General features: G+C 42.6%; 1 protein-coding gene across 2 annotated transcripts in view; it reads left to right on the top strand.

Annotated features, from left to right (window-relative positions):
* Positions 1-23,877, top strand: part of LOC142251419 (uncharacterized) — a 220,138-nt gene that overhangs the window by 19,883 nt on the left and 176,378 nt on the right. Inside the window, exons 1-2 of one of the 2 annotated variants that reach the window (XM_075324198.1) lie at positions 2,476-2,547; positions 16,105-18,398. In XM_075324198.1, the coding sequence (XP_075180313.1) occupies positions 16,575-18,398 (1,824 nt within the window). In that variant the 5' untranslated portion in view covers positions 2,476-2,547; positions 16,105-16,574. Of the gene's footprint in view, positions 1-2,475; positions 2,548-16,104; positions 18,399-23,877 lie in introns of those variants that run through there. The other variant, XM_075324199.1, reaches the window with a different exon arrangement.

Consider the following 23,877-nt stretch of genomic DNA (forward strand, 5'->3'; position numbering starts at 1 on the left):
AGCCACTATACTGCCCATCTAACAAAAATGTGCTTGTGTCAGGAAAAATGTCAGATATTCATCTGAGGTCTCTGGCCCTGATTCTTCAAGACCAGCGTTGTTAATATTGGGTCTTAGGGCGCTTTCACACTTGCGTTGAACGGCATCCGTTGCTATCCGCCGCCTTGAGGAATTACGGTAACCGATGCAGGAAACAGTTTGATTCCTCATAGACTTATTATTATTTATTATTATAGCGCCATCAATTCCATGGCGTAGGAACCCAACAGGGTATACATAATAGGGACAAGTACAATAATCATAAACAGTACAAGGCACAGACTGGTACAGGAGGATAGGACCCTGCCCGCGAGGGCTCACAGTCTACAAGGGATAGGTGAGGATACGGTAGGTTAGGGTAGAGCTGATTGTGCGGCGTTATATCAGGCTGAGGGTTACGACAGGTTGTAGGCTTGTCGGAAGAGGTGGGTCTTCAGGTTCCTTTTGAAGCTTGTCAAGGTAGGCGAGAGTCTGATGTGTTGTGGCAGAGCATTCCAGAGTATGGGGAGGCACGGGAGAAGTCTTGGATGCGATGGTGAGAAGAGAAGATAAGACAGGAGTAGAGAAGGAGATCTTGTGAGGATCGAAGGTTACGTGCAGGTAAGTACCAGGAGACTAGGTCACAGATGTAAGGAGGAGACAGGTTGTGAATGGCTTTGTAAGTCATGGTTAGGGTTTTGAACTGGAGTCGTTGGGCAATGGGGAAGCCAGTGAAGGGATTGGCAGAGAGGAGAGGTCGGGGAGTAGCGGGGGGACAGGTGGATTAGCCGGGCAGCATAGTTTACAATAGATTGCAGGGGTGCGAGACTGTTAGAAGGGAGGCCAGAGAGCAGGAGGTTGCAATAATCCAGGTGGGAGATAAGGACTTCTAGTAGCTACGGATAGCAACGGATGGCCTTGCGTTGCGCATCCGTTAGCCGACGCTGCGTTGCATCCGCCTGGCGGATGGAACGCTGCATGTAGCAGTTTTTCTGCGCTTGGCGGAGTGTCAAAAAAACGCAACCTGCAGGATTCCATCGGCGTCCGTTGTTTTTATAATGGACACCTATGGTGGCGGATTCCATTAGAATCTGTCATTTGACAAATTCCGTTAACGCAACCGTCTTTACACAACTGCACATGCCCAGATGTGTAAAGTAAAGAAAAAAAACCCTAACGGATTGCGTTATTTTGTACGATCCGTTGCATCCGTTGTGCCACTATATGCAATGCAACAGATGCCGTTCAACGCAAGTGTGAAAGCGCCCTTAATGAGGAGCTTTGCTGGAGTCAGATGCTCGTGATTCATTAACCCCTTCATGACATATGTCTGTTAAATAATCCCATTGCTAATCTCTGACCGTGGCATTTAACATGCATCGATGATTCTATGATTCTATGTGCTCATTGGCGCTCTCGTGATGTCATCATGGGGCACCGTTGGATTGCCATGACAGCCATCGTGGCTCAGTGGTTAGCACTGCAGCCTTACAACGCTGGGGTCCTGGGTTCAAATCCCACCAAGGATAACACCTGCAAGGAGTTTGTATGGGTTTCCTCCAACACTCCAAAGCCATACAGATAAGGAATTTAGATTGTGAGCCCCAATGGGGCAGTGATCATGTATGGAAAGCGCTGCGGAATATGTTAGCGCTACATAAAAATAAAGTTTATTATTATTAAAAGACCTTCACAATTCTTCTATGATAGCTGGCAGTTAGGTCATCAATCATAGTAGATTGTGATTTTCGCTATACATAGCAGTGCTCATGCACTGCTATGTATGGCACAAGCAATCGAATGATCCCAGTGTTAAGTAGTAAAGAGAAGCATGTGTTTTTTTTCCATGCCTTTTTTTTTTTGTTAAATCAATGCCTGGAAAAGCTAAAAACCCCAGGAAAAAACGCACCAACAATTGACGTAGCAGATTTTTTTTCTGCACTCAAAACCGCAAGGAAAAAAGATGCAACAAGAATTGTCATTGATTTTGCTGGAATAAGGATAGACATGCAGATTTGAGCAATAAACTGCACCAAATCTGCAGCAAAAACCTCGTTGTGCGCACACAGGATTGTGTGCTGCGGATCAGTGTAGCGGCTGATAGCGGCCAGTAATGGAGTGACGTCATCCTCTGTGTTGCAGGCCTGAGCGCACGTCACGTGACCCTGCAGTGCGGGGCTGAGCTTTGCCAGGAAGGAAATGTCAGCAGCTGAAACAAAAGCATTGTGCGCGGGTGTGCAAAAAAATAACTCCTTACTGACCCGAGACATTTCACATCCTTTGTCTTCAGGAAAGCCTGTACACATGCTGCAGTGCAGGGATACTACATCCTACACTGTGAAAAGCAGATTACATCCCAGAAATGCAGATTTTCTACACAAGCACAATAAAAATGCCCCCCCCCCCCGGGCAGCAGTGAGATCTCCCACCATGATGCGGGCTGCACACTTCCCGTCTGCACGATAACATTCAAACTTTACTGCCTCTGATTTCCCCCAGCATCCTCATCAAAGAGGGGTATCTGTGCAGGTAATAATGCTCATGTGAATGTCTGATGCATGACAGCACGGATGGTGGGAAATAACGCGTGATAACGCAGCTCCGACACAGCTAACAACACCCCCTTCTGACTGAGCATTGCCACAGATTGCGAGATTAGATACCGGCTGCTCTGTATCCAAAACAATATAGAACAATGAAACGTTTTGGGGAAAAATATTTGATTATAGTCTGTTGTAATAATAGAATGCCATACCTGAATTTCATTTTTTTTGTTTAATGTAAACAACTGCAAAATACACACATTTTAGAAACCATAATCTCAAATTGATGTTATTTCAGCAATTTTAAATGCTTATTATCTCACTTCCAATTGCAGAGAAAAGCGAAATTACATTTCTGTCGTGTGTGTGTGTATATACCGTAACGTGTGTGCCTGTGTGTATATATGTATGTATACATACACACATACACACACACACACACACACACACACATACATACATATACATATATATATATATATATATATATATATATATATATATATATATATATATATATATATATATATATATATATATACATACACACACAATCTTGTAGGTTTTTAAAGCCCAGAGAAGATGCGGTGTAGTGTAGGACCCAGCAAAGGAGGTTGCCGTGAAGGGGGGCTGGGCAGGTATTACAATGGCCATTATAATATTCTAAATCCCTCCATTTATGTTATAAGGTAGAATTTATATTGTTTTTTTCACAGTGTGCGGCTGGTCTTTTTTGTCTCATATTTATACACCATCCAGATACGCACCTGTTCACATTGTAAAGGTGCTGCCAGTACGGTTTGAAGTCAGGTTAGTACCAGCGTGGGAAACCAGCAAGGGAACCCCTGTTTCATTCTGTTTTTTTCTATTGTATATTTTATATATATATATATATATATATATATATATATATATATATATATATATATATTACTATGTATGTATATGTATTTATGTGTGTACACATATATACCGTATATATATATATATATATATAATTATAAATATAGGTATATGTAATATATTATATGCGTGTGTCTGTATATGTGTGTGTGTGTGTATATATATATATATATATATATATATAGTTAATAAATATATATACATACAGTGTGTGTGTGTGTGTATATATATAATATATATATATATATATATATATATATATTATATAGGTATATGTAATATATATATTATATGCGTGTGTATGTATGGGTCTGTATATATATAATATATATATATATATATATATATATATACATACATACAGTGTGTGTGTGTGTGTATGTATATATATATATATATATATATATACACACACATATATATATATACATACATACATACATACATACATACATACATACATACCACGGTGGCTCAGTGGTTAGCACTGCAGTCTTGCAGCCCTGGGATCCTGGGTTCAAATCCCACAAAGGACATATGCAAGGATTTTTTAATGTTCTTCCTGGGTTTGTGTGAGTTTCCTCCGGGTACTCCAGTTTCCTTCCACACTCCAAAGACATATAGATAGGAACTCTAGATTTTATATACACTTAGCTATATATATATATATATATATATATATATATATATATATATATATATATATATATATATATATATATATATATATATATATATATATATTATATATACACTCAGAATTAGGATGTTTGTATATGTGTGCATGTATATTACAAATGCAGACAGAATGCAGTCCAGCTTACACACGAGTCACCTGGATCCTCAGCTCTCCTAATTAGTTTGTCCTGCCCGGATCAGGATTGGGAGTCCATCCATAATACTATAAACCACATCTGAGGTAGATCCAGCAATGACATCAGAACTTCAGGGTGCTTTTTATAAATTCTTCATCTTTATTAAAATAATAAAGATGAAGATGTCATTGCTGGATCTGTGTGTATATATATATATATATATATATATATATATATATATATATATATATATATATATATATATAATACATACATACATACATACATACACACACACACACACACACACACACACACACACACACACACACACACACACACACACAGATCCAGCAATGACATCGGAACTTCAGGGTGCTGTTTAAAATTTCTTCATCTTTATTATTTTAATAAAGATGAAGAATTTATAAAAAGCACCCTGAAGTTCTGATGTCATTGCTGGATCTACCTCAGATGTGGTTTATAGTATTATGGATGGACTCCCAATCCTGATCCGGGCAGGACAAACTAATTAGGAGAGCTGAGGATCCAGGTGACTCGTGTGTAAGCTGGACTGCATTCTGTCTGCATTTGTAATATACATGCACACATATACAAACATCCTAATTCTGAGTGTATATATATATAATATATATATATATATATATATATATATATATATATATAACGTGGGTAGATTAAGTATTCTGTAAAGCGAACCCGTCACCAGTTTTTGCCATCTAATCTGAGAGCAGCATAATGTAGTGGGGCAGAGATCCTGATTCCAGAAATGTGTCCCTTACTGGGCTGCTTAGTGTAGTTTTGAAAAAAATCATAGCAGTGGTCGGCATGGATGGTTGCAGCAGCGGTGGACTTGTAATGCACTGAAACACAGATACAAATGAGCAACAGCGTACAGCACAATAAGGGCGGCTTTGCACGTTGCAACATCGCACGTGCGATGTCGGTGGGGTCAAATCGAAAGTGATGCACATCCGGCGTCACTTTCGACATCGTTGTGTGTAAATTCTAGATAATACGATGAACGAGCGCAAAAGCGTCGTTATCGTATCATCGCTGCAAGCTCCGACTTTTCCATAATTATGCTGCCGCCACAGGTACGATGCTGTTCCTCATTCCTGCGGCTGCACACATCGCTGTGTGTTACGCCGCAGGAGCGAGGAACTTCACCTTACCTGCCGCCAGCGGCTCTACGGAAAGAAAATGGGCGGGATGTTTACATCCTGCTCATCTCCGCCCCTCCGCCGCTATTGGCCGCCTGCCGTGCGACGCCGCACGACCCGCCCCCTTAGGAAGGAGGCGGGTCGCCGGCCAGAGCGACGGTCGCAGGGCAGGTGAGTGCATGTGAAGCTGGCGTAGCGATAATTTTCGCTACGCCAGCTATCACAAGATATCGTACCTGCGACGGGGGCGGGGACTATCACGTGCGACATCGCTTGCTAACAGCACCAGCACAATGGACCTGAAAACTAGCAACATATAGATCTCGTTGCCCAGGCACCTCCCTTAAAGAGAATACCAGGGAATATAAAGGGAGTCACCAGGTTTTTGCCACCTCTTCTGAGAGCAGCATTACCTGAGGCAGAGATCCTGATTTAAGCGGTGTCACTTATGGGGCTACTTAGTGTAGTTTTGATTAAAACATAGCAGCGGCTAGCGTGGATACTAGCAGCAGTAGCGAACTTGTAATGGACTGAAGCACAGATACAAATCATAAACAGCATACAGCACAATGGACCTGAGAACTAGTGACGTATAGAACGTGTTGCCCAGGCACCTGCCTTAAAGGAAATCTGTCACCAGGTTTTTAACACCTCTTCTGAGAGCAGCATAATGTAGGGGCAGAGATGCTGATTCCAGCAATGTGTCACTTACTGGGCTGCTTAGTGTAATTTTGATAAAAATCACTGTTTAATCAGCAGGAGATTATCATTAGAGGACTACTTGGTGTGCTACAGGTAGTCCAGCATATTCATGAGCTCTGTATAACTGCTAGATCTGCAGCAGAGAAAAAAATGATTTTATCAAAATGACAGCACACAGCTCAGTAAGTGACACATTGCTAGAATCAGTGTCTCTGTCTCTACATTATGCTGCACTCAGATGGGGGAGCTAAAACCTGGAGACAGATTCCCTTTAAATTGATAGAGTTGAGCAAAAAGATTTACAGGACCCTGGTTCCAGCGGCCACAAGGATCTGCTTCTCCATACAGCGGGCCCGGCGTGACGTCATACATGCGTTGTGCAGCAAAGATGACATCATATTGGCCTACTAATCAGAAGAGGCATCGAGGATACTAACAGCTAGGCCATGAGCTTCCTTTGGTCTAGGCCCTAGACCAAAGGAAGCTCATGGCCTAGCTGTTAGTGTCCTAAACATTTGACTCTAGGGTCTTGGAAATCTCTTTATTCGCCTCTATACTTGACCGTGATTTAATTAATAATAATAATAATAATAATAATAATTTTATTCATTTATATAGCGCTATTAATTCCACAGCGCTTTACATACATTGGCAACACTGTCCCCATTGGGGCTCACAATCTAGAGTCCCTATCTGTATGTCTTTGGAGTGTGGGAGGAAACCGGAGAACCCGGAGGAAACCCACGCAAACACGGGGAGAACACACAAACTCCTTGCAGATAGTGTCCTTGGTGGGATTTGAACCCAGGACCCCAGCGCTGCAAGACTGCAGTGCTAACCACTGAGCCACCACAAGACTGCAGTGCTAACCACTGAGCCACCGTGCTGCCCTTAAAGCAGTCTAGGTCTCTATTAATATTTCTATTAATATTTTGATGCACAAAGCAGAAGATAAGAAAATAATTTGTCTAGGTTTATATCTTCTGCTTTGTGGATCAAAATATTAAGAAAAAAATAACTTGTCTAGGTTTCTATTAAAATTTTGATCTACAAAGCAGAAGATAAAAAAAATCTTGTCTCGGTATTTATTAAAATTTCTGGACTGTCTTTCCTGCCTTATACCAAGCATCAGATCTTGTTGCTGCTGTCTTTTCTTGGGGAACCTCTCATGAGTTTTCATTCAAGACTGATTGGGAAAAGACTACTACTAGCAAATGGGATATTGTGGTGTAGCATTGCATTTTAACATACCTTATTTTTTATGTTCCTATTGGAGATGTGCTAACACTATAGGGGTCTGGCAGTGGCTCGCCTTTCGCTACCCATTACATTGCCTGTATACACTACATGTATGGGGGGGTCTGGATGGGATATTGACATGCCAAACTTCTTTTCAGTCACATCTATCAATCTTTTTGATCGCATCTATTAACAACCATGTTGGTATTCAATAACAACTTTACCAACTAAAAAAATAAATTTAACAATCCAAGTTTACACTAGTTAAAGTTAATCCATGACTTCATTGTTGCCTGAGGGGAAGAATATTTCTACATTCATGAACCTGTCATTTAGCCCTGCGGAAATATACTTTTCTTTTAGGGCAGACGTAAAGGTGGATCTGTTATTAAGTAGAATGAATCATCTGCTGTATTACCAGTAATACGTAAATGCGACTGGTGACTAATTGCCTAGTACACCTCAAGTCATGTTTTACTATATATATATATATATATATATATATATATATATATATATATATATATATATATATAATATATATATATTGTGATTCATATCTGTAAACAGTGTATGAATGTGAGAAATTGGCAGCGTTGGTGATGTAATAGCTTTTGGGTTTTTTTTATACTGCAGTAGTTTATATTCTATATCATAAATTTATACTTGTACAGTCATATGAAAAAGTTTGGACACCCCTATTAATGTTAACCTTTTTTGTTTATAACAATTTGGGTTTTTGCTATTTCAGTTTCATATATCTAATAACTGATGGACTGAGTAATATTTCTAGATTGAAATGAGGTTTATTGTACTAACAGAAAATGTGAAATCCGCATTTAAACAAAATTAGACCGGTGCAAAAGTATGGGCACCTCAACATAAAAGTGACATTAATATTTTGTAGATCCTCCTTTTGCAAAAATCACAGCCTCTAGTCGCTTCCTGTAGCTTTTAATGAGTTCCTGGATCCTGGATGAAGGTAGATTTGACCATTCCTGTTTACAAAACAATTCCAGTTCAGTTAAGTTTGATGGTCGCCGAGCATGGACAGCCGCTTGACATCATCCCACAGATGTTCAATGATATTCAGGTCTGGGGACTGGGATGGCCATTCCAGAACATTGTAATTGTTCCTCTGCATGAATGCCTGAGTAGATTTGGAGCGGTGTTTTGGATCATTGTCTTGCTGAAATATCCATCCCCTGCGTAACTTCAACTTCGTCACTGATTCTTGCACATTATTGTCAAGAATCTGCTGATACTGAGTTGAATCCATGTGACCCTCAACTTTAACAAGATTCCCGGTGCCGGCATTGGCCACACAGCCCCAAAGCATGATGGAACCTCCACCAAATTTTACTATGGGTAGCAAGTGCTTTTCTTGGAATGCCGTGTTTTTTTGCCTCCATGCATAACGCCTTTTTGTATGACCAAACAACTCAATCTTTGTTTCATCAGTCCCCAGGACCTTCTTCCAAAATGTAACTGGCTTGTCCAAATGTGCTTTTGCATACCTCAGGCGACTGTTTGTGGCGTGCTTGCAGAAACTGCTTCTTTTGCATCACTCTCCCATACAGCTTCTCCTTGTACAAAGTGCGCTGTATTGTTGACCGATGCACAGTGACACCATCTGCAGCAAGATGATGCTGCAGGTCTTTGGAGGTGGTTTGTGGATTGTCCTTGACTGTTCTCACCATTCTTCTTCTCTGCCTTTCTGATATTTTTCTTGGCCTGCCACTTCTGGGCTTAACAAGAACTGTACCTGTGTTCTTCCATTTCCTTACTATGTGCCTCACAGTGGAAACTGACAGTTTAAATCTCTGAGACAACTTTTTGTACCTTCCCCTGAACAACTATGTTGAATAATCTTTGTTTTCAGATCATTTGAGAGTTGTTTTGAGGAGCCCATGATGCCACTCTTCATAGGAGATTCAAATAGGAGAACAACTTGCAAGTGGCCACCTTAAATACCTTTTCTCATGATTGGATACACCTGCCTATGAAGTTCAAAGCTCAATGAGGTTACAAAACCAATTTAGTGCTTTAGTAAGTCAGTAAAAAGTAGTTAGGAGGGTTCAAATCAAGAAATTGATAAGGGTGTCTATACTTTTGCACCGGTCAAATTTTGTTTAAATGCAGATTGCACATTTTCTGTTAGTGCAATAAACCTCATTTCAATCCAGAAATATTACTCAGTCCATCAGATATTAGATATATGAAACTGAAATAGCAAAAACCCAAATTGTTATAAAGAAAAAAGGTTAATATTAATAGGGGTGCCCAAACTTTTTCACATGACTGTACATAAATGCGACTGGTGACGAATTGCCTAGTACACCTCAAGTCATGTTTTACTGTCTATATACTGTGATTCATATCTGTAAACAGTGTATGAATGTGAGAAATTGGTAGAGTTGGTGATGTAATAGCTTTTGGGGGGTTTTATACTGCAGTAGTTTATATTCTATATCACAAATTTATACGTATTTAGGCATTAAAAAAGATTAAAAAAAACTTTTTTTTTTTTTTTTTTATAGTTCCGGAATAAAGAACTAACAGAGGTCTATATTTCCAACTACCGTATTTTTCGGACTATAAGACGCACCCTGGTTTTAGAGAAGGAAAATTAAAATTTTAAGCAAAAAATGTGGTCATGACACGTTGTTATGGGGCGAGGATCTGCTGCTGACACTATTATGGGGCTAATGTCCCCAAATTCTCTACTAAGGTACCCCATCCTGGTAATGATCCTCCTGCCTTGTGTAGATATATGTCCCTCATCCTGGTATAGCCCCATCTTGCTATATACCCCCATCCTGGTATGTGCTCCCATCCTGCTATGTACCCCCATCCTGGTATGTGCTCCCATCTTGCTATATACCCCATCCTGGCATATGGCCGCATCCTGCTATATACCCCCATCCTGGTATGTGCTCCCATCCTGCTATATACCCCCATCCTGGTATGTGCTCCCATCCTGCTATATACCCCCTTCCTGGTATGTGCTCCCATTCTGCTATATACGCCATCATCCTGCTATATACTCACATCATCCTGCTCATATACTCCCATCATCCTGCTCATATACTCCCATCATCCTGCTCATATACTCCCATCATCCTGCTCATATACTCCCATCATCCTGCTCATATACCCCCATCATCCTGCTAATATACCATCATCCTGCTCATATACCCCCATCATCCTGCTCATATACCCCCATCATCCTGCTCATATACCCCCATCATCCTGCTCATATACCCCCATCATCCTTCCTGCTCATATACCCCCATCATCCTGCTCATATACCCTCATCATCCTGCTATATGTCCTGCATCCTGTGGCACACAGAAAAAATAAACGTTTCTACTCCCCTTTCGTCGCTCCACGCAGCATCGCTCCTCCTCCTGTCTGTGCCGGCAGCGCTGTGTGTGGACACGTGCGCACAGCAATGACGTCATTGCTGTGAGCACCGCTAGTCTCCACACAGCGCGGCCGGCACAGACAGGAGGATATCGCGGTGTTTCAGGGCAACGGTGAATGTACTGATTCACTGCACCCCGCGCTGATAATGATGCGCAGGGAGCAGTGAATACAGCCGCACATGATCACTCCAGGCTGTAGTTGCCAGGGGTGATCACGGGCTGGCTGTTTACTATGCGCGCATCCCCCGCCCATCATCCCGCCCACCTGTCAGCGCTGGCTTCAGCGCTGAGAGAAGGGCGGGAGGATGGGTGTGCATATGTAATGAGCTGGCCCACTTGGTCATGGTAGGCGCTGCTACAGCCTGCTCGTGCCCCCGATGACCCGCTCCACCGCAGCACCCTCTTTCCCCACAGCCATGCCCTACATTCAGACCATAAGACACACACCCCACTTTCCCCCCAACATTTGGGGGGAAATAGTGCGTCTTATAGTCCGAAAAATACGGTAATACCTGTTTTAAAGGGGTGGTTCACTAGTTAGCATTACTGGCCACATCAATATAACGTTGATAAACAAGGCTTCTCTCAAATACCTTGTGTTGGCAATAGTGCCTGTGAGCGGCGCTGTTGCGGTCCGCTCATCCCCATCTCGTCATCCCCGAGCTTCATGACCTTTGGTGTTCCATGATGTCACGTCATCTTCCAGTTGACCTGACACCACCGAGGCGGGACCCAGTCTTCCTGAGTGACTGGGCTCTGGGCGGCGTTTCACCGCTCGTCACAGCCCAGCATCCCCCTGCTACCTCCTTCATCTGAATGCCCTGCACCTCTGGTCATGCGCAGTAGTGATGGGCAGTCCGGCTCTTTTTGGTGATCCGGTTCCCAGGGCTCCGCTCACCAAAAAGAGCCGGATCTGTCAGATCGTTCTTGGCTCCTTATTAAATATGTGTTCACCGCAGATTATAGTAACCACGCCCACTTAGAAGTGACCAATTAGATTGTTGAGTAGGCAGAGTTTAGCCGCGGGTGGGTGGGGTTTCAGTAGCGAAAAGAGCAGTTTAGAGATTTTAGTGGTCTAGTCACCATCCGCGTCATCCAAGTACCCGCCCATAATCTCGCACCTGCGCAATAGCATCACTGGCGCTCGCGATTTGAAGACAGTGCTCAGTCCCGCGATAGTGCCACTGCGCATGCGCGAGACTTCCGGAGCAGTGCGGAACATGAGGGCGGCGGCCTCATCTATGTAAATGAACACTGGGGGACGGCGAACAGCGGCAGGAGGGGGGATAACGGCCGCAATACAGCCCGACCACGAGGCCAGCAAACCTCAATTACCATAGCAAAAGGTAATATTTTATAAAGTTATTTAGATCTGAAAGGGGGGCCAGTAGCAAGATAAACCTTTACAGAACGCAGCCCAGGAGCTGCAGAAGGGGAGTCTTTTAGTTTAATAGCGAAAATTCTGCTGACAGGTTCCCTTTAAAGTTTGATTTGGGACCCGGACTTGACGTGAACCCCAATGGAAGTCACTAATTGGGCAGTTCAGCTCTCCGCCCATATGCAGACAGCCATAAACAGATCACTTCCGGGAGAGGGTGGTTGGGGGTTTTCCATTCTTTCAGTTTGGTGCACACTACATCCGATCACGCTGTTGTTACCCCCAGTGCGAGCCGTATAAACATTGCAAGCAGCTCGCACTCAGCGGACCAGGGCACGTCAGTGGTTTGCACACGTAAAGCACCCGAACTCTGCTTTTTTTTTTTTTGTAAAGTCTGTGTTTACTAAAAAACCCTGGATTCGCTCATCTCTAATTACAAATTTTATTCTTACAAATGCCCAGATTGCACTAGTTTTTTAATCTGCGGAAGAGGCAGCATTTTATTATTATTATTATTATTATTATTATTATTATTATTATTATTATTTATTTGTGTGTGTGTATATAATATATAAAAAATGTTTTTCCTTTTCTTATTTTTTTTCCTCCCTGCCATAACTTTTCATCTTTCTGGACCAAGTTTTTTCTTTAATATCACAGTTTAATTTATTAGGCAGAACCAAACATATGATTGTAGGTTTTGCTACTTAAAAAAATAAAAACTCCAAAGACGTGAACCCTGAAATTTTCAGGTGACCCTCTATTGTAATTTTACTGCTATTTCTGCATATATACACTGTAGAGGTCATTGACAAGTCTGTTGAACACCAAAAAATGAATATGCAAGCCAAAAAAGTATCATTCAATAAACAACATCTTTATTACAAAAACTTAGTAAAAATATATAACAATAAATGGATCAGCCCAGAAAGGACGGATGGCATAATGGGAAAGCACCAGGGACTTGTTATGTTATTATTGAACTACCGTATATGGGCAGTATAGTATATTATTCTATGTTAGAAATCATACATAACTTGCAATCCTTGTCTATAGTAAATGTTAAAAAGTATACATATAATTATAACAGGATGCAGCTATGAAATCATCACATAATTACATATTACCAACAGTCCAGGGAAATAGTAGTGCCACAGCCTCCCACAGACACACGACGCGCGTTTCGCACCTACACGTGCTACTTAAAAGATGATAAACTCCAAAGACGTGAACCCTGAAATTTTCAGGTGACCCTCTATTGTAATTTTACTGCTATTTCTGCATATATACACTGTAGAGGTCATTGACAAGTCTGTTCTCTGTCAAAAGATTTGGTATGCTGAATAAAGATAGCCTTACTGATATTCAGTAATGTTTATGTGCGCACAGTGCGTTTTTCGCGGCGTTTTGTGAGTTTTTCGGGTGCATTTTTGTGCTCAAAATTGCATGACTTTGCTTCCCCAGCAAAGTCTGAGTTTTCATTTTTGCTGTCCGCACACAACTTTTTTTTTAAGCTGCGTTTTTGAGCTTAAAATAAAAATAAAAAAAAATGGACATGTCAATCCTTTCCTGTTTTTCTGCGTTTTCCCCCCATGCAATGCATTGGAAAAACGCACCAAAATGCGGTAAAAACTCATGCATTTTTACCAGTGCTTTTTTTGCCACGGGTGCGTTTTTGTGTATTTTTAGTGGCCAAAAACGTAGTGTAAAAAAACCGCTGTTGCGCACATAGCCTTAGGCTACATTCACACTTCCATTGTTTTCCATCAGTCACAATCCATTCTGTGACTGATGAGACGGATGCGTTGTATATAGTGTTAAATTTGATGCGACGGATGCTTGAGAGAGAGAGAGAAAAGAGAGAGATTTCATGACCAGAAGTTCATTTACGCTAGATCTGGGCATGCCGTCGGCATCCGTTATTTTTCACGATGGAAAAAAAATGTTATATTCAGCGTTGCTCCAATAAACGACTGATCCGTTGTGCGTGGGATGCAACGCAATGCCAACCATCGCAATCCGCTGCTAATACAAGTCTATGGGAAACTACGGAATCCGCCAAATAATTTTTGGCGGATTGCGTTGTTTTTCAAAGTGGTGGATAACGACAGAAAATAGCGGAAGTGTGAATGTAGCCTAAAGCATAGGATGGGCATGATGAATTTGGGAATTTAGTTTTTATATGATTCGAGTCAGCATTTTCTTGCAAACAATGGTTGAACGACTTTAGTAATAAAAATATAAGAATGGATGGTAGAAACCTAATACAAGGACCGAAAAGGATGACATTCTGTTCTTTGGTCACCTGTGATTGGCTGCAGCGGTCAGTTGACTTGGATGGGACATCATTAGATTTGCAAGTAAGGAAGAAAATCCAGCTCAATCCTCGGGGTAAATAAAAGTCCAGTAGTTTATTCAAAATTTTCCATTAAAAAATAGCAGGTAAGGCTACTTTCACACATCAGTTTTCTGCATTCAGGCACAATCCTTTTTATTCCTGATCCAACGGATCCGGCAAAAAATGTAAAAACCGTATCCACCGGATCCGGTTTTTAACGGATCCGTTATGCCGGATGCGTAAAAAAATGGATCCATTGGATACGTTTTGCATCCGTTTTTGCATCCGTTTTGTCCGTTTTTTTGCTGGATCCGTTTTTTTTTTAAAACATTTGAGCATGCTCCGTTTACAAAATCGAATCCGGCAGCCACATCCGTTTTTTGGCACATTACGCCGGATCCGGCGTCCATAGGCTTCCATTGTAAAACACGCCGTATCCGGCGCGATGCGTTTTTTTGCCAGACAAAAAAACGTTACAAGATACGTTGCCTCCGGCCGCCGCTTTAATTAATTTTGCCACATCCGGGAAAAAACGGATGCAACGCAAAGCCATCAGGCACAATCCGGTAACAATGCAAATCTATGGGGATAAAACGGATGCGGTACCGGATCCGTTTTACCCATTTTTTTCCGGATTGTGCCTGATGGAAAAAACCTGATGTGTGAAAGTAGCCTAAGAGTAGTTAGTGTGTACCCCATCGAACTACGCGTTTCGACACATAGTCTTAAGGGGGCTTTACACGCTGTGACATCGCTAATGCGGAGTCGTTGGGGGTCACGGAATTTGTGACGCACATCCGGCCGCATTAGCGATGTTGTTGCGTGTGACACCGATGAGCGATTTTGCATCGTTGAAAAAACGTGCAAAATCGCTCATCGGTGACATGGGGGTCCATTCTCGAATATCGTTACTGCAGCAGTAACGATGTAGTTCGTCGCTCCTGCGGCAGCACACATCGCTATGTGTGACGCCGCAGGAACGAGGAACCTCTCCTTACCTGCCTCCCGGCCGCTATGAGGAAGGAAGGAGGTGGGCGGGATGTTCCGGCCACTCATCTCCGCCCCTCCGCTTCTATTGGGCGGCCGCTCAGTGACGACGCTGTGACGCCGCACGGACCGCCCCCTTAGAAAGGAGGCGTTTCGCCGGTCACAGCGACGTCGCCGGGCAGGTAAGTATGTGTGATGGGTCTGCGCGATGTTGTGCGGCACGGGCAGCGATTTGCCCGTGTTGCACAACAGATGGGGGCGGGTACCCACACTAGCGATATCGGGACCGATATCGCAGCGTGTAAAGTAGCCTTTAGTCCTGTTTGACTCTGATGATGTAAACATAATTTGTTGATATTGGTATCCGTGGTACAACGTGTTCAACAGTTCGTTGTGGTTTCTATTATGAAGAAAAAGCATTATCCCAGATTTGAACAGAACCTTATATATCCGTAAAATGCTTACAGCTCAGTCTTATTTCCCACTTTCATCAGTGCCTATGCAGTGATTTCATACATAACTTGCATGATCTCTTCTGATTTATTTTATTTTTTTTTTCTATATTTTAGATAATAATCATTATTTCAATGGAAACATTTTTGACCTTGCCGAAGATCGGTATACCAGAAGCTTTTTATTAAATATTTTTATTAATGAATGAATCTTATCAGTAAGTTGTCGCAAAGCCGCGATCAAGTGACCACTTAAATTTGGAAGAGACTGTTGAGTCAGAAGAGCTTACAAGTGGCAAAAAGGGAGCGTCCAGGGCAAGAATGTTTCCTTACCCAAAGAATTGTAACGTCGTGAAATGCGTCAGCAATCAAAGATCAAATATTATCGACAGACAGACACTAGGAATTATTTTGCGTACCCTTTGAAGAGAGCAAGGACGAATTAAAGAGATAATTAAGCCAGTTCAATTGTCTAATAAAATCAAGGAACAAATTGTCGGAGAGTTGTGTATCAGGGAAACAAAATCTGATTTCGAAAGTGACACCATAAAGTGGATCACTAATGGTACTGGATCTAAGAGTCTCACATGGACACCGTTACATCACCGCATGACCCCTGTGAAAAGGATTTGTTAAATCTTAACAAACATCCTGTGGATCAAGAGGAATTCTTCACATCCAATAGCTTATGTGAAAGGATAAAAGGAAATGACTGCCAGGAACAAGATAACTTAAAGGATAAGAAAATGTCTGCCTCTGAGATTTCTGCCGATAAGAGCTTTGACTTAACTCTGCCTGTCGAATTGATTGAGGTTAACGCCGATACATCTGTAGAATGCCAGGAATCCTTTGATTTATGTAACCACGTACACTCCGGAGACTGTAACGAAACAATGAGTCCGACAAACGCACATGCCAAGGACTTACAAAATAGTCAATGTGAAAATGAGACCGATACACACACAAAAACGTTTGATGACGTCAATATAACGACCAACAGTACGGTTTCGGAAATTGGTAAGACTTTGAAAAATCATTCTTTGGATTTTCCAGCCAAAAATACTATGTTGGGTTTCTCAAGAAGTGAAAGTACCAGAAACGGTAAGAGGAAAACTGTTCCTCAAATGCCAAAATGTAGAAAACTGGGATCACATTTTGATACTGAGATTGTTTCACATAAACTGGAATTTGTTGAGGAGGAGAGTCTATCCGAACAAGAGGAAAGCAGTGAAGATGATAACTTAGATTCTTCTCTTTCTTATTCGAGAGATCGTCTTGACCACAGGAAAGAGAGACATCAGTATGTTTCAGATCAGTTGGACCCTGATGTTTTACAACTGCTGGAAATGCACCTACGGAAACAGCAACTCGTTGACATTAAGGAAGAAAAGGAAGAAGAATTGTTAGACGTGCACGTTAATAAGGAAAAGCCGCGATCCGAATCCTTTAAACTGTTAAGAAATATATCTCCGGTTTTGGATATGGTCCTTGAAGAACCAGAACTGGAGCATTCGGGAGACACCCTAGATGAAGGTAGCAAAACCCCTTCAGATATAGACTCGGATGACAGCAGCAATTCCTGTGCCGTGGAGTTGGGTCTAATGGAATCCCTCCAAAACGATTTAATGAGTAAAAGTAGTAAAATAGAGAAACACGAGATAACTACAATTCTTCAGACAGCGAACTCCGATATGTCGACAACAGAAAACAACGGAAAACAAAAATCAGCTGTGTGTAATAGCATTGATGGTAAAATGAAATGTGAAGCCCTTAAAAATAAAGAACCAAAAGCAAGGCGAGGTGGAACAGAAGGGTCGAGTAATTTAATGGCTGAGATGCAAAACTCAGCTGATGAAAGCTTTACATCTGGCTTTAATTCCGAATCCAGCGCTGTAGAAAATGGTCACGATCTAGAAGTGCATTTGGAAAGCGATATTTGTGATTCTCAGGTAACTGAAAAATCTGTGCCTCAAGACGAGGTAACAGTTGAAAAAGATAGCGAAAAACCTGAACATTCAACGATCATGTCTGGAAATAAGGACCTCAATCTCGAATTAAACTGTGAAGCGGCATCGGATGCCGAGGCCGACGTCACAGACGCAGGGACCACACTATCTGAAAGCAAAGAAGCTTCCATTACTGAGTCAACATCAAAACCTGTGAGAAATGAGGACGCTTCAGTAGAACAGTGCCCAAAGATAGATGAACATGTGAAACCACTTGACGCCACTGTACCTTGTTTGGATGGTTACATGTCTTTGCCTACAGAATCTAAAAGCACTGATGCCTATTCCCCAATACAAACTGATCATTTTAGAAGTTTGGAAGTTTCTACTGACCAACATGATGGTGCTGGAAAACTTTTGGGGGTAGAGGATGTAGGCCACACAGATCTCAAGGAAGAACTAAAGGTTAGATGAAATGTGTAGTTATTTGTACTGTGACGTCTAAGTCCTGTTGCGTTTAAAAGGGCTGTTGGGGTTAAAAATCCACATTAGCAAAGGCATATTTAGTAGGTGAGCGACATTTTCTGTCTCTCAATGACCCAACTTGCTGAGGCATTATATAGACTCCCCATTGATTGTCAGTTGGCACTATTAAATGTTATATTGATGGTGCCACAGGGGAATTTTAGCATTTGCTGGTGGGATACCCTACAAACTACAGATGATTAGTATTGGTTCTTGGAATGGGCTAACATATTATTGACCTTACTTTTGAGCCGCTCCACTACCTATTCAAATTATAAAAATAGTGCACATTCCTATTTGTAGTAACCATTACTGATGAGTGTCATTTTAAATAACTTGTCAAAAGTCCTTTGTTAATGAAGGCAGCACTTTATGTGTAGTATCACTCAGAATATGTTTACACAACCATATTTTCGGTTTGGGAAAAATACTGACCGCACTCAAACCATTGTTGTTTAAAGGGAATCTGTCAGGTGATTTTGTAGTACAATACTAATTCTATCTTTAAAAAGGGCTTAAGGAGACCCTTAAGGATTATTATGTGTTATTGCTCTACGTTATCCTGTTATCTTGTTGTAAGGTCTATTGAATTCACTGTGACTTAGGCGGGCTTTACACGCTGCGACATCGCTAGCAATTGCTAGCGATGTTGAGCGCGATAGCACCCGCCCCCGTCACACATGCGATATGTGGTGATTGCTGCCGTAGCGAACATTATCGCTACGGCAGCTTCACACCCACATACCTGGTCGGCGACGTCGCTGTGACCGCCGAACAATATCTCCTTCAAGGGGGATGTGCGTTCGGCGTCACAGCGACATCACTAAGCGGCTGGCCAATAGAAGCGGAGGGGCGGAGATGAGCGGGACATAACATCCCGCCCACCTCCTTCCTTCCGCATTGACGGTGGACGCAGGTAGGAGATGTTTGTCGTTCAAGCGGTGTCGCACACAGCAATGTGTGCTGCTGCAGGAACGACAAACGACATCGTACCGGCAGCAGCAACGATATTATGGAATGGAGCGACGTGTCAGCGATCACCGATTTTTGACGTTTTTGCGATCGGTGATCGTCGTTCCTAGGGTTTACACGCTGCGACGTCGGTAACGGCGCCGGATGTGCGTCACTAATGACGTGACCCCGACGATATATCGTTACCGATGTCGCAACATGTAAAGCCCGCCTTAGTAACTAGGCAAGTGTATGTAAATACAATTTGCATTTGCCTTGCTCCCCTTTCCCATCTCTCAGTGCTGGCATAAGTGATTGTAAATCTGAACTAAATTTGCACAAAATTACCAATGTTGTTTAAAGGGAATCTGTCAGGTCATTTTGTAGTACAATACTAATGTTATCTTTAAATATGACTTAAGGTACCGTCACACTAAGCGACGCTCCAGCGATCTGACCTGGCAGGGATCGCTGGAGCGTCACTACATGGTCGCTGGTGAGCTGTCAAACAGGCAGATCTCACCAGCGGCCAGTGACCACCCCCAGCCAGCAGCGACGCGTGGAAGTGATGCTGCGCTTGGTAACTAAGGTAATAAGGTAAATATCGGGTAACCAAGCATAATGCTTTGCTTGGTTACCCGATATTTACCTTGGTTACCAGTGCACACCGCTTAGCTCTGGCTCCCTGCACTCGTAGCCAGAGTACACATCGGGTTAATAAGCAAACCGCTTTGCTTATTTACCCGATGTGTACTCTTGCTACGTGTGCAGGGAGTAGGGAGCCAGCACTGGCAGCCTGAGAGCGGCGGACGCTAGTAACCAAGGTAAATATCGGGTAACCAAGCAAAGCACTTTGTTTGGTTACCCGATGTTTACCTTGGTTACCAGCGACCGCAGAAGCCGGCTCCCCGCTCACTGCACATTCAGTTGTTGCTCTCTCGCTGTCACACACAGTAATGTGTGCTTCACAGCGGGAAAGCAACAACTAAAAAATGGTCCAGGACATTCAGCAACAACCGGCGACCTCACAGCAGGGGCCAGGTTGTTGCTGGATGTCACACACAGCAACATTGCTAGCAAGATCGCTGTTGCGTCACAAAAAATGTGACTCAGCAGCGATGTTGCTAGCGATGTTGCTTAGTGAGACGTGGCCTTTAAGGAGACCTTTCAGGATCAGTAAATTTTATTGTTATACCTTATCCTGTTATCTTGCTGTAAGCTCTGTAGAATTCAGTGTCTGATACACTTGACTAGCCTATATGTAGTACTGCTAAGAGGTGGGAGGGAGTATGGGTGGGAGCAGCGGTGCACATTCAGTTCAGATTTACCATCACTGATGCCAGCACTGGGAGGGGGGAGCAGGGCATATGCAATTTGTATTTACATATTTACAAATGGTTGACTAGTTACTAAGGGGTACTTCTCACATTGCGAGATCACTAGTGAGATCGCTGCTGAGTCACGTTTTTTGTGACGCAGCAGTGACCTCATTAGCGATCTCGCTGTGTGTGACACTGAGCAGCGACCTGGCCCCTGCTGTGAAATCGCTGCTCGATGCACACACTGCTGAGTCATTTTTTTGACGTTGCTCTCCCGCTGTGAAGCACACATCTCTGTGTGTGACAGCGAGAGAGCAACGATCTGAATGTGCAGGGAGCAGGAGACGGCTTCTGGCAGCCTGCAATAAGCTGTAACCAAGGTAAACATTGGGTAACCAAGGGAAGCCCTTTCTTGGTTACCCGATATTTACCTTGGTTACTAGCGTCCGCTGCTCTCACGCTGCCAGTGCCGGCTCCCTGCTCACGTAGCTGGAGTACAGATCGGGTAAATAAGCACAGCGGTTTGCTTATTAACCCGATGTGTACTCTGGCTAGGAGTGCAGGGAGCCAGCGCTAAGCGGTGTGCGCTGGTAACAAAGGAAAATATCGGGTAACCAAGCGCTTGGTTACCCGATATTTACCTTAGTTACCAAGTGCAGCGTCGCTTCCACGCGTCGCTGCTGGCTGAGGGCTGGTCACTGGTCGCTGGTGAGATCTGCCTGATTGACAGCTCACCAGCGACCATGTAGGTGGGATCGCTGGAGCGTCGCTAAAGTGTGACGGTACCCTAAGTCACACTGAATTCTAGGGAGCTTACAACAAGATAACAGGATAAGGTAGAGCAATAAAACTGATTGATACTGAAAGGTCTTCTTAAGCTCTATTTAAACATAACATTAATATTGTACTAGAAAATCACTTGACAGATTCTTTTTAATAAGACTGTTCAGATTAACTTTTTCTTTTTTATTTTTTTTACATGTGCCGAATGTCTACATGAAAAAAAAAATTGCAGGATATGTGTCTCGCTCAGATTTTGGATGAGATTCACTTTTTCAAAGTTATGGGTGCACAAAAAACTTTACAGCATTTGATATTTTCATATACAGTTCTTTAACATAGTAAACTGCTCTTTGTTGTTTTACATTTTAATAACTGCTGATGTATAAAAACAGATAGCAATTCAGATGACAAATTGGACAATTTTTTTTTTTAAACGTTTGTATGAACTGCACCTTGAAGTGGGCTCAATTTTATTTCCCCCCCCCACATGAATCAAATGCTGCACTCATACTTGCTTCGCTTAGTTGAGTGCAGCTTTCAGGATATCTTTATCATGTAATCTCAATGAGTGAAATGACTAGCCACCCCTTGGCACTGATTTGACAGCCACAGAACCCAGTAAATGAGTATAATAGAGAAAAAAATTATTCATGTTGTACTTCTGGTGCTGTTACTTTGTTCAAAAAGCTTCAAACATACTTTTGTTTTATTTATAACTAGCTGTACTACCCGGCTTCGCCCGGGTTAATAACTGTTGTTAACAAAATAGAATATATTAACGCCCGTGTTTGTAACTGTCTCTCTGTTTCTCTCCCATTCTCTGTCTCCCCATCTGTATATATATCTGTCTCTCTCTCTCTTTGTCTGTCTATTTCCCTGTCTGTCTCTGACTGTCTGTGTCTTTCTCCGTCTGTCTCAATCTCTTTCCCTGTCTGTCTATCTGTCTCTTTCCATGTCTATCTATCTCTGTCACTTTCCCTGTCTGTCTCTTTCCCTGTCTGTCTCTTTCCCTCTCTTTCCCTGTCTGTCTCTTTCCCTCTCTTTCCCTGTCTGTCTCTTTCCCTCTGTCTCTTTCCCTGTGTCTGTCTCTTTGTCTCTCTTTACCTGTCTTTGTCTGTATCTTACCCTGTCTGTCTCTTTCCCTTTCTTTCCCTATATGTCTCTTTGTTTGTGTCTGTCTCTTTGTCTGTGTCTGTCTCTTTGTCTGTGTCTGTCTGTCTCTTTCCCTGTCAGTCTGTCTCTTTGTGTCTGTCTCTTACCCTGTCTATGTCTGTTTCTTACCCTGTCTGTGTCTGCCTCTTTCCCTGTCTGTGTCTGTCTCTTTCCCTGTCTGTGTCTGTCTCTTTCCCTGTCTGTGTCTGTCTCTTTCCCTGTCTGTGTCTGTCTCTTTGTCTGTCTCTTTGTCTGTCTCTTTGTCTGTCTCTTTGTCTGTCTCTTTGTCTGTCTCTTTGTCTGTCTCTTTGTCTGTCTCTTTGTCTGTCTCTTTGTCTGTCTCTTTGTCTGTCTCTTTGTCTGTCTCTTTGTCTGTGTCTGTCTCTTTGTCTGTGTCTGTCTCTTTGTCTGTGTCTGTCTCTTTGTCTGTGTCTGTCTCTTTGTCTGTGTCTGTCTCTTTGTCTGTGTCTGTCTCTTTGTCTGTGTCTGTCTGTCTCTTTCCCTGTCAGTCTGTCTCTTTGTGTCTGTCTCTTACCCTGTCTATGTCTGTTTCTTACCCTGTCTGTGTCTGCCTCTTTCCCTGTCTGTGTCTGCCTCTTTCCCTGTCTGTGTCTGTCTCTTTCCCTGGCTGCATTGTGACACGCCAACATTCCATATAAGGGCGTGGCTGCGCATTCTTCTAAAGTTCTGGCTGCACTCTGGCTCCTAGCTCCATTCGCTTTAATGGAGGCAGGTTTTTTGTCGAATAACTGTAAAGCGCGGGGTTAAAATTTCCCCTCAAAATATAGCCTATGACGCTCTCTGGGTCCAGACGTGTGAGTGTGCAAAATTTTGTGGCTGTAGCTGCGACGATGCAGATGCCAATCCCGGACATACAGACACACACACACACATACACACACACACACATTCAGCTTTATATATTAGATATATAAAACCAGATAAAATTGGATCACAAAAATCAATTTCTTTTAGAGACTGTTTTCATTGGGATTTGTTCTTCATGTCCCTGCCCAGGGCTTTGCTCTGAATGACCCAAAAACAAGATTGAAAATGTTATCCCTAATGGAGCCATTGAGTTAAAAGAAAGCAGGAGTCCACAGTATGAAACATTCAGTCCGTTTCCGCTCCTTTGCGGTGTTTTCTGTCTTTTCAGAATGCCACAAGAATGTAGTAGATGAGCACAGTAGTGTACAATGTTCTTGTGCAAGACC

This window comes from Anomaloglossus baeobatrachus, chromosome 9, assembly GCF_048569485.1.
Source record: "Anomaloglossus baeobatrachus isolate aAnoBae1 chromosome 9, aAnoBae1.hap1, whole genome shotgun sequence".
Classification (NCBI taxonomy): domain Eukaryota; kingdom Metazoa; phylum Chordata; class Amphibia; order Anura; family Aromobatidae; genus Anomaloglossus; species Anomaloglossus baeobatrachus.